Below are 17,270 nucleotides of genomic sequence, written 5' to 3' on the forward strand. Positions count from 1 at the left end.
TGAATTGTAAAATAAAAAGATGTATTGTATAGAAGATAGAACTTGAAACACATGCTCATTAGAATTTGTGCGCAGAATAGGTAGAGGGGAATAGTGATTTGTTTGCATCCGTATGTGATTGTGCCCGCATGTTTTTCTGAATAGAGGCCATCATCTCATTTCACATAGTCCAAAGGACAGCTGTTGGACAAAGAAAGCTTCTGTCTCAAATGGTCGCCCTAGAGACCCAAGTCTCCAACAAAATTCCAGAGCTATCTGCACCTGCATTTATGTTAAACTTTAGCCATGAAAGTTGAATGTGATGTAGAAGTAACCTTTTTTGGTGATCAAACTTTGTAAACTGATAATACAACCGTTTCTTTTCAGGTAGTGATTCTAGAGGGAACGAATAGCACTGGTCGTAAGCTGGTTGCCTCCAAACTGTATGAGGTAAGCAGGAACAACTCCCTTCCCTGAAAATACCCAAAACATATTGGAGGATTGAAGTGCAATCTTAAACCTGCTTAAGATTTGTCAGTATTACATTTGTGTTGGTTCCCTGGGCTGTTGGGAGACCCTTATTTTATGTTCTGCATTGCAAGACAAAATATTTCTATGTTTTACTGTTCTGTTCTTTCAGCATGGTGCGTCTTGTAGATACAAATGTAGCTCCACATCTCCCCTTTCTACGTGCTTGGTTGCCCTTTTTTCCTGCACTAATCTCTATGATGCGAGGAAATACGAAAGGCTAAAAAAGCTGCCAACATACGAGTGTTTGAGCCTTGCGGTCCTTCAGGTTTTTGAATTCATGCAAGATACCCAATTTATACAACAGGAAATGTTGCTCCCCTGCAAATTTGTCTTGCATTAGTTCTGATGACCTCCCACTCGCCAGCAATCGGGCCTTAGACCTGGTTAGTTTAGATGATTTGATGTTCCTTTCACCAAGAATCTGTTCTCACAAAGTGTAATAGCATGTATTCTGGTTTCCTGCTCTCCCGCCGTCTTCCCAAAGTTTGGGACTTGCATGGACTGCCAGGCCTGCAAAATGCAAAACAAATAGTTGTCTCGCTGTAAAGTTTAATAAATGGAACCCTACACATGCCCCATCCCTTGTTCACCAGCCCCACCACTGAGTGTTTCATTAAGGCATATGGTTTCTGTTTGTTTTTTCAGCCTGTTGACTTCTTCGTTTCTCTCAGGGGACCCTGTCCACCTTCCATTTTACTATTCGTAATTGTGTTGTTGCTTATGTTTGTTCATTTGAATACTTTCAAGTCTTTATTCGCTTCTTCGCCTTCAGTGGATTCCAAACCTCATCAACAGAAGATGTATCTGGTGTGGCTCACACATCTATAAAGCTTACTTGCTTTACTTTTGTCAAGGTGGGACTCCTTGGCATGCATTTTGTAATGGCAGTTGGCAGGAAGTGAACTTTTAATGGATATCCAGCTGATTTCCATCCTTGCAACCATGCCTATGAGGTGGCTAGGCCAGACCTCCTCAGGAGGCTTAAGATGTCCTCACTGCTCTTCGAGCAACCGAGTCCTCTACCTTATCACTGGAATTACATTGTTTACAATTTACTTTGTTTTGCAAATGTTCAGGCTTTTTTTCTGTTTTGGTCTGCTTTTAAGATCTAATCTTGCCTGTTGAACTCTTTAGCTTTTGGCATTTTATCTTCAAGAAACCTCTGTTGGGTCCTGGAAACTGGTCTCCAAAGGCAAAACGTTTATTTTCAAAGACTACAAGACCTGTCCTAAGAAAGGTAACATTGTGAAGAGCCAATATAAAGAGTGTGATTATTGCCTTGATCTGACCATGTTTACAAGTAGCTTGGATGTGTCAGTCCTTTCCACAAAAGACCCTCAGGCGAGGCAGAGGTGGCTTCTATTATAGTAGTTGATGCTGTTGTGGGGACTACTCGGCTTAATCAGGACCGTGCTTGCTACGTTTGGCAATTCAGAGCAATGACTTCTTCCAGAAAGGGGGCAACCAGGGAGGAGACACCAGAGACAAATGGGTTAAACAGGATGGCCCTCACAATGCTCAAAGGATCCGATAAAAGTTAAACTCATGTTGTGGTTAAAATCCCATTACTTAAACAATCTTCTGTTGACAGATGGATGCCTAGTTGGCAGTGAGTTATCACCTGTCTGCCACAAAGAAGTTAGATTGTCTGGCTCCATGAATATTCATTCATTAAGGGATGAACTGTCAAGTTCAGGTCGTCATCAAAGTTACAATATTCCTGGAGAATAATGTTCTACCAAGTTTTTACTGGGAAGGCCAGATAATCAATGATTTGATTTCCTTCAAGCAAGGGAGTCACTTCGGTGCGGTCAGTCAGTGGACAAAGAATCACACACCAGTCCATCTTCGTGACAGGAATTCCACTTTTGGTGATTTTGACCTGCCCTGAAAGGGGCATTCTTATTCAAGAGTAACATTACAAAATCGTTATCAAAAACCAAAAGCGCTTTCCATTTTTCAGTTCTTCTGCTTGACTTCTGTGCTTGGGGAAATGTCATCTACAGTCCAAATGTAAAATGTAGCTGTTATTTAAAAAAAAATAGACTGACGTGATTCTAGTAGTCTCTTGTGTCGCTACTTCTAGTCTATACATTTTATTCCATGCCTCTCTTCAGGCTTTCCCTCTAATGCTGGGAAGAAGGGGCTTGTCCTGGGATATTTGTGTATAGAATATTGACAACCAACTTATCAGTTTTACCTCGGGCACTGATTTTCATTTTTGAAGAGTTCCAATAATACCAAGTTGGTATTGTGGTAAGTCAGACATGGGCGACAGACTAGAGGACATATTTTGTTAATTTGGTATATTAAAGAAATCAAAGAAAACCTCCTCTAATCCTGATCTCTATGAAGGATTTCCTATGCTAGAAAACAGATCGGTGCTTGCCAGGATGTCCCAAATATTCTGTCCTCCATCCAAATGTATGCTACCCTACCATCTGTCTAATCTCAACTTCAGCTTAGTGTAGGGTTACTCCCCCTTTGTGCTGGCTGGTTTTCTGATCTCCACCAAAGAGCTCCTAGTCTCTTTCAGTTCTGGGCTCCATAGAGTGCTTTCAACAAAAAACAAAATGTCTCTAAACTGTACCTTTTGGGTCAGATAACAGTCTCGTAGGATAGGGCCTCATGACCTGTATAGGTTGGTATTCACACCAGAAAGTTCACTCATTGTCCCTTCCAGTCAGTCGTGGCCTTGTGTAGGTCCCAACGCTGTTCTGCTCCGTCTGAATGTCTCGCTTCTGTCACCCCCTCATGGTTTCTCCAGGCCTGCTCGGCCATCCTGTGGTTATTGCTTTTTTTTGGAGTATTTGTATTCTCAATGCAGTGTCAGTTATGAGCCTGCTTAGCCCAGTTTGGTCTGTTGCTTCTCTCACCCCTCCCTGAGGTTTCGAATCGTTTGCCCTGTGCGGGGTACGTGCCTGCACTGCACCGTTTTAGTTTGTTCCCTCGCCCCCTTCACACGTATTGGTATTCTCAGTCCACTTTGGGCTCAGTTGCGGCCCAAGCACCTTCCACCCGCTCCTCTGATGCTGCTGCATACCTTCTCTACAGCGCACCACTCTGTAGGGAAGGCAGTCCCTCTGGCCCATGCGTATCTGCATTCTTGTCTTTGCTCTAGTCTGTGGTCTGCTGTTTCTCCTTGCTGGTCCCTTCTCTGGGATTTTGGCATCAGTGGGACAAGACGCTGTAATGTCTTGTTTCCTTCCGTTCTGCTTCCTTCCTCAGCAGTGCCCAGCACGTCCGTGTTTCTGCCTTCTTTGATGCGCAGCACTCTGCATGCTGCCCTCTGTCTCCACCCTTCATGCCAACTGCATGCCTCTCAGCCCCTCCTGTGAGGGAGCGACTCCCTCTTCTGCGGGTCTGTACATGCCATTGTTTCTCGCTCTGCAGTAGATTCTCCCTTCCTCGTTTGGGGTCTGGCTGTATTTAGGTTGCTCCCTGGACTGGGGGAGAAGATTCCATTGGTCTTCATCAAGAGGCTGGAAGAAAAACAGGTTAGAAACCTAGCCACCATCTGTACCCGATTGCCATGTTTCATTCCCATATAACAAACATTGGGGAATTTGAAGTGAAGAAAGGTCGGATGGAATCCTTACTTGGGCATTCCTTGTGCCCAGAAGTGTCTCCTGCAGTGGAATCCCACTTGCCATGACCCCTAGAGGATATTGCAAAGTAGTCTCACCTCCCTAGTCCCAAAGGGGGGTGGCTCCCTGGGGAGAAGGGACAAATTCGCAGGATTTGTCACAGTACATTATAAAAGGTATTTATTAAATTACGATCGTCATGGTTCTGATAATCATCTTAATCAACATAAAACAAAACACATTAGGTTGATTCTCCAGCATGGTGTCTGGCGTGGATTCACATGCTCATGAATATTCCCCGTCGTCAGGCCGGGAATCCTCGGTATAGAAATAATTAGTATCAGTTTCGTTTCTGATCTGTCTTTCTTAGTAGTAGCCAATCACTGGTTTCTGGGTCATACTGCCCCCAGCCAATGACTGCCCTCTCCCTAAGCCCCGCCTCTGGCAGCCATCCTCAGATTTTTAGTGCACGTTCAAGTGTTGGGAGTCCTCGTGCTGTAGCTCTCGAGCTTTTCCTGCGTTTGCGTGCTTTTTCAGGAGATTTTTTCTCATTTTTCGGTTAAAAAGAGCGTCAAGCTCCACCGTTTCTACATCCGATCAACGGGGACCTGTTTCGGAGTTTTCTGCGCCCCTCAAGGGTGAAGATTTCATCGAGTTACGCTTTTGGAGGATTCCAGAAGTTACGAGGCCTACACCGGACATGGCCCAGGAGAAAGGAAGCTCGACGCCCGGGAAGCTGTTTAGGACCTGCCCTGGATGCCAGTTTCAGAATGTGTTCAAGGAGGACGAGCATTCGTTATGCCTCTGTCTCCATTAGGACAAGGCGCACGTGGAGAAGGACTGTGCGTTTTGTGGGAACATGTTGGAGCGGACCATGAAGGATCGCCACCTCCGTCTCGCCAACTGGCTGGAAGGTAGGAGCCCGTCGGGCGAGAAGAAGTCCGTGCGGTCTTCTAAGTCCTGTGAGGGCGCCCCGGCGACGGGGGCCCAACAAAAGGCCAAGCACCGCGGGCACCGGGAGCGCCGAACGGTCGGGCTCCCTGGCTGCCAGGCAGGGCGCATCCTCCCCGGCGCCATCCACCACGAGCCAATGCTCTGGCTCGGGTAAGAGGAAGTCCGAGAACGCGGCGAAGCTTCTGGAGAGGCCCTGGTCTATCTCAAAGATTCCGGCAGAGGGGGAGTGAGGCTCGGACCCTCCCCCCAAGGTGAAGGCCTCAGGCGTACAGAAGGTGACGATGGCCTTAATTCACCCTGCTAAGACCTCGATTGAGGATGTTGCAGCGGCCCTGGCTCAGCCTGTGGAGGCTACGCTAGTGGAGGCGACCTCGGGATCCAGAGTCTCCCTCCCACCGCGAAGGGAGTCATCTTTCAGGCCCATCGAGAAGACCCCCACGAAGTCCCCGCTGGACAAGGAGGGGGAGGGGAGGGGGCAGGTGGCCATCGTGGATACAGTCACGACCTCTGAAGAAGAGCTCATCAAAGTCGTGGAGGAGGCCCAGCCCATCGGGAGGGATCCCGACGAGGGCGACGAGAGCGACGGTGTCGCCGACGAGGTTCCTCAAGAGCCCTCGCGCCTGTCGTTTCCGGTGCCGCAGGATACTTCGGCGGCCATTTTGTCAGCAATTCAGTCCTTATGCTCGGAGATAAGGACAAGGTTGCCCCTCCCCCCGACAGAGGTACCTGAGCCAGACCCGACGGGGGAACCGGAGCCGGGACCTTCGGAAAGTCCACTGCATAAGAAGAGGACGCATCCTCCGCCACCTCTCCCACCCGCTCTGCCTTCCCCCTGGTCAACTACCCACAGGGATGACACAGGCACGGACACGGCTACGACAGGTACAGATGACGACCGAGGCAACAACGGGACATGTCCCCCGTCGCCCCTTGCTCAGGCGTCCCCGTCTGACGAGATTGGATCCTTCCATGCCATGATTTCCAGGGCATCCAAGCTCTTCCAGCTCTGCCCCGAAGAGAAGAAAAAGGAAGGGTTGCTTTACCAACGGTGCGAGGCTAAAAGGAAGACGGTCCTCGCTGTACCGCTTCTGGATGACATCTGGGATGAGGGGCTCTCCCTCCTCGAGCCCTGCCACAGCGCCTGCAAAGAAGGACTGGTGCAATAAGAAGTACCGGGTCCCCGGCGCTGCCCATTGTGCCTTCGGGCACAACCTACCCCGGATTCGGTCGTCTCGGCAGCGGCAAAGAAGAAAGCTGGGGGGCATCGGCCTCGACATCAACTTCCCCGCCGGACGGCGAGGGCAGGAAGCTGGAAACAATGGGACGACGGGTCATCTCATCCGCAGCGACGACTATCAAGGCGGCCAACGCCCTGGCTATCGTAGTCCGCTACGACAGGGAGTTGTGGTTCGAAATCGCCCCTCTATTGGACTTCCTTCCGGACGCCAAACGGGCTGAGGCCCTTGAAAGGACATCGCCATTTCCGTCAGTTGGGCAACAGCGTTTGCCTGAAACGTTGAGGAAGGCTCAAGGCGACCAAAGTTTTGGACATGCCCTTCGACGGGAATAACCTGTTTGGAAAGGTGGTTGATGAGTCCCTTCAGGCTATCAAGACAGACACGGAGACTGCCCGGGCACTGGGAGTGCTCCAACAACGACTGCCGTCCTTTCGGAGCGCCGGAGGCAGACAAGGTGCCTCCAAGGGATCCGGCAGTGGCTCCTTGACGTACCGCCAAGTGGCAAGATCTTCGTCTCAGGAGGCCTACAGAGGACGCGGCAAGTCAGGTGGTGCCCGTCGTTGTCGACGGGGAGGTCAAGGAGGCAAGGCGGCCTCCAAACAGGATTGAACCGACCGTGGAGTCGGGCCCCCGCCGAAGCACCCGGTGGGAGGCCGGCTGACGAGGTTGGACAGCGTGTGGGAGTCCATCTCCACCGACCGTTGGGTGCTGGACGCCCTGGCCCAAGGGCATGCCCTCGAGTTCCAGAAGAAGTGCCCTCGCTTTCCACCCGTGGCCAGGAAGGAAAATCACGTCCCTCAACTACTGTTGGAAGTAAGGGCGATGCTCAAGAAAGGTGCCATCGAGCTCGTCCCAAAGAGGCTTCAGGGTTCCGAAGTTTACTCCAGGTACTTCCTCGTAAAGAAGAAGGCAGGAGGATGGCGTCCCATCCTGGACCTGCGACGACTGAACAAGTACATCTAGGCTCAGAAGTTCCGGATGGTCCCCCTCCAGCACGTGCTGGGACAACTGGAGGAGGGCGATTTCCTGTCGTCGTTGGACTTGGAGGATGTGTACTTCCACATCCCCATTCTAAAAAGACACCAAAGGTTCCTCCGGTTCGTGGTCCAAGGGCAGCACTACCAGTTCAAGGCCCTCCCGTTCGGAATGAAGTCGGCACCCAGGGTGTTCACCAAGTGCCTTGCACCGGTGGTGGTGCGGCTGCGACTGCAGGGGATCCACGTCTACCCCTACCTGGACGACTGGCTCATCCGGGCAAAGGCAAGGGAGCTCGCCATGGAGCCCACTGCGAAGACCGTCCAGCTGCTCACGGACCTGGGGTTCTCCATCAACTTTCCAAAATCCCACCTGGTGCCGTTGCAAGTCGCCCTGTTTCTGGGAGCCAAGCTCGGCACAGTGGCGGGGCTGGCCTCGCTGTCGGAGGAAAGGACCAGGACCATCCTGGGCAAGGAACAGCGTCTGCTGGCCCCGGACATGACCAGGTTAAGATCTATCAAGTCCCTCCTTGGGATGATGTCCTTCTGCATTTATCTGGTGCGCCTTTGCAGGCTTCGGATGCGCCCCATACAAGAATTCCTCGACGCCGCTGGGTCCAGTCGACGGGCAGCTACGAGGACAGGATCCCACTCAACGAGACGTTCCGTCAGGCGATCCGGTGGTGGGGTACCTGCTCTCATATGTCGGCGGGCACGGACTTTCAGACCCCAGCTCACCAGGTGACAGTGACGACGGATGCCTCCCTGGAAGGTTGGGGAGCGAACTCCGGAGATCTTCACGCGATGGGCCTTTGGCTCCCAGAGGAGAAGTCACTCCACATCAACATCTTGGAGCTCAGCGCAGTGTTTTGGGCCCTCGTGTCTTTCCTTCCGTCCCTCAAGGGCAAGGTGGTGAGGATCTTCACCGACAACACCACCACGATGTTCTACATCCGGAAGCAGGGCGGAACCAGATCCCCTGCCCTATCCAAGGAAGCCCAGGATCTGTAGCATTGGGCAGTCGCCCAAGGGATGTTTCTGGTGCCTTTTCATCTGGCAGGAATAAAAAAACACCATTGCCGACTCACTCAGCAGGGAGCTGCGCTCGTGCCACGAGTGGGAACGACGCCAGGATCAAGTGGATCGACTCTTCCGTCGATGGGGCGAACCCCAGATCGATCTCTTCGCGACGGCGACTAACTCCAAGTGCCGGAGGTTCGCCAGCAGTTTCCCCCAGCCGAGGAGCATGGGCGATGCTTTCTCGTTCCCCTGGGAAGCCCTATTTCTTTATGCGTTCCCTCCATTGCCGTTGCTGCTCCGGCTCATCAACCTGCTCAAGAGGTCCTGGTGCCGGATGATCCTCGTCGCACCGGCGTGGCCGAGACAGATCTGGTTCCCGGACCTTCTGGACTTGTCAGCGTCCACACCAGTCAAGCTGCCGACGGACGCGGATCTTCTCTTCAGAGAAGGAGGTGCCATTCTTCATCACAACCCAGTCGCTGAACTTGCAGGCCTGGCTCCTGGCCAAGGCTGGACTAGCTCACGCTTCCATCAAAATACATCTGGCCGCTATCTCACGATACACCAGGACTACGGGACGGGCGTCCCTGTGGTCTCATCAGCTGGTGAAGGAATTCATGAAAGGATTGTTCCGATCATTCCCACCGGTGAAGGCCCCTGCCCCGGCGTGGGAGCTCAACGTGGTGCTGACCAGGCTCATCGGGGGGCCCCATTTGAGCCTATGCATTTGGCACCGTTGAGGTTTGTCGTGGAAGACTTGGCTTTTCTCGTGGCCATCACCTCCGCACGAGTGGGAGAGATCCAGGCCCTATCTTGCAAGCCACCATACTTGACTTTTCACGACACGAGGGTGGTGCTGAGGACGCACCCCTCCTTCATGCCCAAGGTGCCGTCGGACTTCCACCTCAACGAACCCTTGGTGTTACCAGTTTTCTTCCCCTCGCCTTCGTCGCCGGCTGAGAGGACTCTGCACTCGCTGGATGTAGCTAGAGCGCTGAAGTTCTACGTGGACCGCACAAAGAGTTTTCGGAAGACAGCACAGCAGTTTGTAAACTTTGGACCTGTGAATCAAGGGAACGCTCTCTCGAAAGCTTCCATTTCCAGATGGCTCTCCGGCTGCATCATGCACTGTCACCGGTTGGCAAACCGACTGCTGCCCGGCCGTCCGAGAGCCCACTCGACCAGTGCGATCGCTGCTACCACAGCGTTCCTTTCTGGCGTGCCCCTGCTTGACATCTGCAGGGCTGCGACGTGGAGGTCGACACACACCTTCACAAGATTCTACTGCGACGATCGGGACTCCAGGGTCGGCCAAGCGGTGCTGCGCAACCTGTTCGATTAAGGTGAGCAGGTAAGAGATGCTTAATGTTGAGTGTTTTGGTATTGCTTAATGTTGAGCCTGTTGCCACCTCCCGTGGTTGTGCATGTGTATACTGCTATGTATTCTTATATTCAGGAGCATGTGAATCCATGCTAGACCCCATGCTGGAGAAGGAACAAGTTACTTACCTGTAACTGTTCTCCAGCATGGGTCTGGCATGGATTCACATGCGAATCCTCCCGCCTACCCCTCTGCGGCTCTTCACTTGGTCATACTGCCACTTTGCGTGCTACCAAATCTGAGGATGGCTGCCAGAGGCGGGGCTTAGGGAGAGGGCAGTCATTGGCGGGGGGCAGTATGACCCAGAGACCAGTGATTGGTCACTACTAAGACAGATCAGAAACAAAACTGATACTGATTTTTTCTATACCGAGGATTCCTGGCCTGACAACGGGAAATATTCATGAGCATGTGAATCCATGCCACACCCATGCTGAAGAACAGTTACAGGTAAGTAACTTGTTCCTTCACCTTCTTATAAAAGATAGAATACCCTTCATGAATTACTTCACAAATAAAAATAGTATAAAATAGTTGCAATCGTATTTTACTCTTCTAAAACATCTGTCTGTTACTTGGAATACTTAAGTGTGGTGCTGCACAATAATGTGCTGTTACGTATTGTCTCCACACCAAGTCATGCTTAGTGTCTCGGGAGGATATCTCAGGTGCTGCTAGGCCATAAAGACCCCTCATATGGAAACTAAGGCACAATCACCATATGTTAGTGACACGACACACAGGAGGTTCGCTTTTCCAAAGAAGTCTGGTTTATTTCAAAGTATTCTCAGTCGGCCGACTGGGATCTAACTTCTCGCAACGTGTGAACCCAGACCTCGTGAGACGCAAGAGCGACCAATGCTCAAGCGACAATATTTATACATAACATGCAATCTTTAGAAGGCAATTCAAACCACCCATAATGTATCTTTTAGCTAGGGTTCGGTGATTGACAATCATGACAAGGCCCTATTCAGTCTAAATGTACTTATTCTAGCAATAGTAGCAGAGACAGTTCTTTGTTATGGAGAACATAGAGCTCTTAGTACAGCAAGGATATTATGTTTGTAGGAGAGAAACATTCCTTGGTACGTTATCTGTGCGTTTCTATTCATGTACCAAGGGTCAGACAGTTCTGAGGCAGAAAATACCATTCCAAGGGATTGCCCTCCGATGTATTCCTTATCGTTGATAGATCATCTCCCAGCTTGCTGGCCTCTGAAATTTTTTTTCAGTAGAGGGCGCTGCGCGCCGATGTCCCTCGAGCCGATGTCCCTCGATGGCCTCCGTATCGGCGCCAACGTCATCACGCGGATAAATACTCACGCAGCGTCCGTTGCTCAGTTCGGTTTTTCCACGCTTCGTGGGGCCTCGGAACATCTTTGCTCAGTTCTTCAGTCAAATATATCGATATATTCCTTGTGAATACCGACTCGTACTCGATGGCTTCCTCACCCGAACCGACGACTCCACGGTCCGGCTTCAAAAAATGTCGAGACTGTGGAAAGAAAATGTCGTTGATGGATCCTCACAGGATCCGTTTGTGGTGCCTGGGAATCAAGCACCATTGTTCGGAGTGCGAGGACTGCATGTCCATGACGGCGAAAGCCTTGAAGGAGCGTAAGGGGAAGCTCGAGAGAGGTAAGGCAGTTAAAACTTCTTCGAAAGTTTCCTCGGCACAGTCGAGACATTTGTCTCCTCGCCATCATAAGACATTCTCGTTCTAGGTCTCGAAGCAGTTCCCATCACTTTTCGAGATCTCAGCATTCAAAAAAGAGACGTTGAAGATCCCCTTCCCAATCTTCGTCTTCCGTTTCCCCAAAAAGGGTCTCCTGCCCCACAAAACATAGCTCTCAGGCTGAGTGGGAGGAATTCAGGAAAAAGATGCTAAGCGTCTTTGGGAAAGCGGCCTCTACCCCCTCAAAGGGGTGAGGGGTGATACCCTGGGTGAAAGACCCGAAAAATGAAAAAGCCGCGAGTCGCAGTACCCGGCGAAAGAAGCCACTCGAGAGCGTCACAAACCTTGGAGTAAAGGCAAAATTGCATCTTCTACGCCGTCATCGAAGATCCCTTCGACACATATATCGGCGGCGTCGACGCCGTTATCGAAGGGTTCTTCGACGCACAGGTCAGTCGAGTCGACGCCATCTTCGACGCCGAGAAAGGATAAACCCACGGCCACCTCACAGCCAGTGGCCATACCCAGAGCCTCGAGCACGAGAATCTCGACAACCTCGAGTAGAATCCCAATATTCTCAAGTTCATCGAGGCCTCTACCACCTTTCTCGATGCCTTTTTCGATGGCTTTGAAGCCTTTAACGTCTGTGTCGACGACGTCGACATTTTCTCAGCCAATCATGACAAATTTGGCTCCTTCTGCTCTGGAAATGGGATTTATACCATTTTCAAGACCTGACCATTCCAGGGTTGTCTTTTCTATTTATGAAGAAGGGGAGGATTCAGATCAGGAAAGACCTTTTGAGTTGCAGGGATCTGTAACTCCTGCACCAGAGGAATTTACCTCTGAGGAAGGTAGGTTGAAAGACCTCCATGAAACCCTACAGGAAGCAAGTGGGTTGGACACTTCCCCAGAAGTGGAATTTGCCACACCAGACCCAGGGGAACATGCTAAAACCCCTTATAGAACCTTGATGGCAAGGATAATAGTTTATGGGATGGTCCACACCCTCTCCTGCTTTTCAGCAAGACGACCTCAGACATCTTGGTCAAAGGTCCACAGGAGGATCCTTTGGTGCCATTTTCATGCGGCATTACAAAGGAGAATATTGGCAAACTGGGGAACACCTGAGGTAATCCCAGCAGTTAACTATCAGCTAAAATATCGGGTGTCTTCTGCTGACCCTGAATATTTATCCAAACACCCAACTCCGGAGAGTCTGGTTGTTCAGGCAACTACTTCAGCAGGTAGTAAATAGGCTTACCCTACTGTTCCACAGGACAGGGATAAGAGATATGACTCTATGGCCAAAAAAGTATTTTCCGCATGTAGCATGGTGTTGAAATCCATCAATGCTACTTGTACGCTCGCAAGGTTCAGCCACACACTTTGGGAGTGTACTTAATCGGCGGCTGACTGCCTCCCGCAGGGAGAAGAAAGGGAAGCGTTTCTCAACATCATTTAGGATGGTAAGGACGCAATGTGCGAATCCCTTCAGACTGGCATCGATTCTGCTGACAGTATCAGCAGGGCCATGGCGGCAAGTACAACCACCATGAGATTTGCTTGGTTGCGAAAGTCTGGTTTTCCTCCAGATGTGCAAAGCAGACTCTTGAATATGCCCTTTGACGGCTCTTCTTTGTTTGGTAAGAAGGCGGATGACAGTTTAGAAAAACTACAAACATCAAAGGCAGCAGCAAAATCCTTAGGAGCTGCAATCCGTCAGACACCATATTGCCCCTCAGGAACCTCTTGGAGAGGTAAGTCCTTTCGCTTCTATTCCACATTCGGAAAGGGCAGAGGACAGCCGGTTCAATGGGGTCAGAAGAAATTCACCCGAGGTGGACGGGGTAAAAACACAAAAGCCGCAGATGCCTCTTTACCCTCGGCATCTGCATCAGTCGCCTCCAAACCGCTCTGAGGACTCTCTTCACAAAACACCAGTAGGGGGCAGGCTAACTCAACATCTGACGGAATGGCAGGCTATTACGTCAGATGCTTGGGCATTGGAGACAGTTGCCCAAGGTTAATGCCTGCCTTTTCTACGCATCCCTCAGTCGTCCACCGGGGAACAGCTCTCTGAGAGTTCCAGATCCGCTCCTCTTGCAGGAAATTGTAGACCTGCTAGACAAAGGTGCCATAGAACCGGTACCTGTAGCAGAGAGGAACAAGGGCTGGTACTCCACCCTACTTCCTCATACCGAAGGACAACTGAGGACTGAGACCTATCTTGGACTTACGAGAATGGAACAAGTTCCTCAGGAAGGACAAGTTCAAGATGGTAACTCTCTCTCAGATCCTTCAGGCCCTCCAGCTTCAGGACTGGCTGGTGTCTCTGGACCTCCAGGATGCTTATTTCTCCAGCATTGGATCTTTCATGGATTCACATGCTTAGAATATTCCCCGTCGTCAGACTGGGAACCCTCGGTACACATATATATAGTCATTTCCAATAGGAAAAACTTCTGCCCTATCCCCGTCTGCGTCCTCTACGGGGCCGCCCACGTACGCCCCGTTGGACGTGATGGTATATAAGCCCCGCCCCCGCGGGTCCCTTCAGATTTCAACCGTCTCCAAAGATAGTGGGATCTCCTCGTGTATTTTCTTCAAATACTTATCGATTGTTTCTAACTCCTGCGAGTTTGTCTGTTTGGTCCGCTTCCAACTCCTACGAGTTTTGTTAGTTGGTCTGGCAATAATGTCGGGTAAGCCTCTTTTCCGCCCGTGTGCCACGTGCGGTCTAAAGAAGGTTTATGAAGGGGATGGCCATCTTGACTGCATCTACTGCCTTCACCCCCACCACTCGGCGGACCAATGTGATATCTGCAAGGGGTTTTCCCAAAAAACCCTGAAGGACCGGAATCGGCGACTGGTCTCGTGGCTGAACGACGGCGCTGGAGCGTACCCTCAGTCGGAGGTAGGATCGGTGCGCAGTATCGCCTCAGCGAAAACATCAGAAGCCTCCCGACGCTCACATCCGTCGGAACCTCCGGCCAAAAAATCACGACCTACGGAGAAGGACGTGCCTCAAAGTCATTCCTCTAAGGCCTCATCGAAAGAATCGACGAAGAAATCATCTTCCTCTTCTTCTTCGTCGAAGAAAGATAAGGACAGGCCAAAATCCTCCTCGAGCGATCAGAAAAGATCAGCTACGAGTAGAGAGGCGGATAAACGCAGGGAGAGCTCCGCGAAGGCGGGACCGCCTAAGCCACCTGCAGGCCCTCCGTCGACGACGACGACGGCGACGATCCAAGTGCCCACTCCGTCACAGTCCCCCGCCTTTCAAATGGGCTCATCGTCGACGACGATTCCCTCGTCGACGGAGTTCCAGGCCTGGAGGCCAGAAACGTTCGACATGGGGCTACCCGACACACTGCTACAAGAACAGGCAGTTTCGATCGCCTCCAAAGAAGACGACGGCTTCAGAATAGTGAGCCCGGAAGACCTGGGGCTACGGCCCAGATTTCCTTCTGGTGCAACCTGCTCTCAAGTTTTCACCCAGCCTCCAAACGCCCAGGCTACTCTCTCCATGGAGGTACTTTCCTCCTTACACTCGCTCTTGAAGTCCCTGGACGAAAGGCTCCCGCCTGTTCCGACGACTCCCCTCGTCGACGAGCCCGGACCTTCACACCGCCCGACTAGATCGGTCGTGGGCCCAACTGCTCCAACAGTCCAGGAAGAAGGTGAGCTCTCGGACTCCCTCTCTGAACAGGGGTCAGCTTCTGATATCTCCCTCTCGCCGTCGAGAGACCCGTCATGGGTTTCGGATGTGGAGGTGGATCCTCCGAAAAGTCCCATTCACCCATCTCCACCGGATGACATAGGGGCCTTCCATTCCATGATGGAAAAAGCCTGCAAGGAGTTCGGTTTGACCCAACAAGAAGAAAAGAAGGACTGCTTCCTCTTTGACCACATGGGCAAGAATAGGCGTTCCGTTTTTTCGATACCGATACTGGACCACGTATGGAAAGAGGGTGTCCAAACCATGCGGCATCCATTCTCGGAACCTGCGGTCAAAGGCCGCGTAGAGAAAAAATTTAAAGTTCCAGATTCGACGCCAAAATGCCTCTCTGCGCAACCCACGCCTGACTCGGTGGTATCAGCGGCGGCGACGAGAAAGGCAAAGGCCCAGCATAAGTGCTCTACCCCGCCGGACTCCGAAGCTAGACGCCAAGACGCTTTCGGTAAGAAGATCCTGTCAGTGGGAGCGTCAACAGTGAAAGCTGCGAACTCCCTGGCAATCATGGCCAGGTATGACAGGGAGATGTGGCACAGACTGGCACCCATTTTGGACCACCTCCCAGAAGAACACAGAAAATCAGCTATGTCCCTGGTTCGTGAAGGAGAAGAAGCCTCGAACCATGCTATCAATATAGCGGTGGACCTGGCAGACTCGGGGTTCAAACAAATTAACAACGGAGTGGTTCTACGACGCCAGGCCTGGCTCAAGTGCACCAACTTCAGACCCGAGGTGCAATATAAGGTCGTCGACATGCCTTTCGAAGGTGACCACCTGTTTGGCGAAAAGGTGGATGAGGCCTTGAAAGGAATGAAGGAGGACTCTGAGACGGCGCGCTCGCTGGGCTCTCTCCAAAGCGGTAAGCCCTTTCGTTCCTTTCGCCCCTTTAGAGGAGCTACGGGAAACGCACGATTTGCGGGATCCAGGGATAGAGCATTCGGGAGGTCTTCATATCCGTCCCAAGGCTATAGACGCGCCTCACAGTCCTCGACCCGACGCAGAAATTTCCAGGCCTCTAAGAGACGTCCCACTTACTCGTCGTCGACGGGAAAACAAAAAGATCAACAATGACGTTCTAGGAGGGAGAGTGTCAAGTTGCGTCGAGGAATGGGAGTCAATTACGACAGATCGGTGGGTTCTGGACACGGTGAGACTGGGACATTCCCTAAGATTCAAATCCAGACCTCCAAGACGTCCACCGATACGCCTGTCTCAACCACACCTAAGCGTCTTGCGTCGAGAGGTTGCGCTCATGCTAAAAAAAGGCGCCATCGAGTTAGTCCCTGCTTCACAGAGAGGCTTAGGGGTTTACTCACGCTGCTTCGTAGTAAAGAAACCAAACGGGAAGTGGCGCCCCATCCTCGACCTACGGGACCTCAACAAAACCCTGCTGAGTCAAAAGTTCAAGATGCTTACTCTACAGGAGGTAATCAGATCGGTCCAAAAGAACGATTTCCTGGCGTCTCTGGACCTCCAAGATGCGTATTTTCACATTCCGGTGCGCACTCACCACAGGAGGTTCCTGAGGTTCCTAGTCGGCCAAACACACTACCAATTTACTGTGCTCCCTTTCGGCCTGAAGTCCTCCCCAAGAACCTTTACAAAGTGCCGAGCACCCGTAGCAGCCTGGCTGCGGAAGGAAGGGCATCACGTTTACCCGTACCTCGACGACTGGCTCGTGAGGGGATCCTCCCCAGCGTCGACCAACGACAGCCTATTGACCACCTTGCGACTGCTACAGCGTCTGGGATTTGCAGTGAACTACGAAAAGTCTTCACTAAAGCCCTCGAAGAGCTTGAAGTTCCTAGGTGCTCAATTCGACACCCACACGGGACTAGTGAAACCATCCCTGGAAAGGTTGTTGAAGATCAAACACCTGATAAGCCAACTTCGTTTACAGAGAAGGTTGTCAGTAAGAAAATATGCGGCTCTCCTCGGCTCCATGGCATCGTATATCCACCTAGTCGCGAACTGCCGGTTGTTCATGAGACCTCTACAGGAGTTCCTATCAGACAAATGGAAGCAGGCCACAGGCCGCTGGTCAGACAAGATAATAGTCGACGACGAACGAGTTATCAAAGCCATCCGATGGTGGAAAGTGGCGCGCAACCTGGACAGAGGGGTCCCCCTGCAGGAGCCGGAATTTCAGAACACCATCATTACAGACGCCTCTCTGTCGGGCTGGGGAG

The 17,270-nt window shown here is 51.5% G+C and overlaps 1 protein-coding gene across 2 annotated transcripts in view; it reads left to right on the forward strand.

Annotated features, from left to right (window-relative positions):
• The window catches only part of POLA2 (DNA polymerase alpha 2, accessory subunit), a 910,834-nt gene that overhangs the window by 535,651 nt on the left and 357,913 nt on the right, over positions 1 to 17,270 (forward strand). For both annotated transcript variants that reach the window (XM_069644973.1, XM_069644974.1), the window contains one exon: positions 367 to 429. In XM_069644973.1, coding sequence (XP_069501074.1) covers positions 367 to 429 — 63 coding nt within the window. The remainder of the gene's footprint in view (positions 1 to 366; positions 430 to 17,270) is intronic.

Source organism: Ambystoma mexicanum, chromosome 2p (assembly GCF_040938575.1).
Source record: "Ambystoma mexicanum isolate Mex_15411 chromosome 2p, UKY_AmexF1_1, whole genome shotgun sequence".
Lineage (NCBI taxonomy): Eukaryota > Metazoa > Chordata > Amphibia > Caudata > Ambystomatidae > Ambystoma > Ambystoma mexicanum.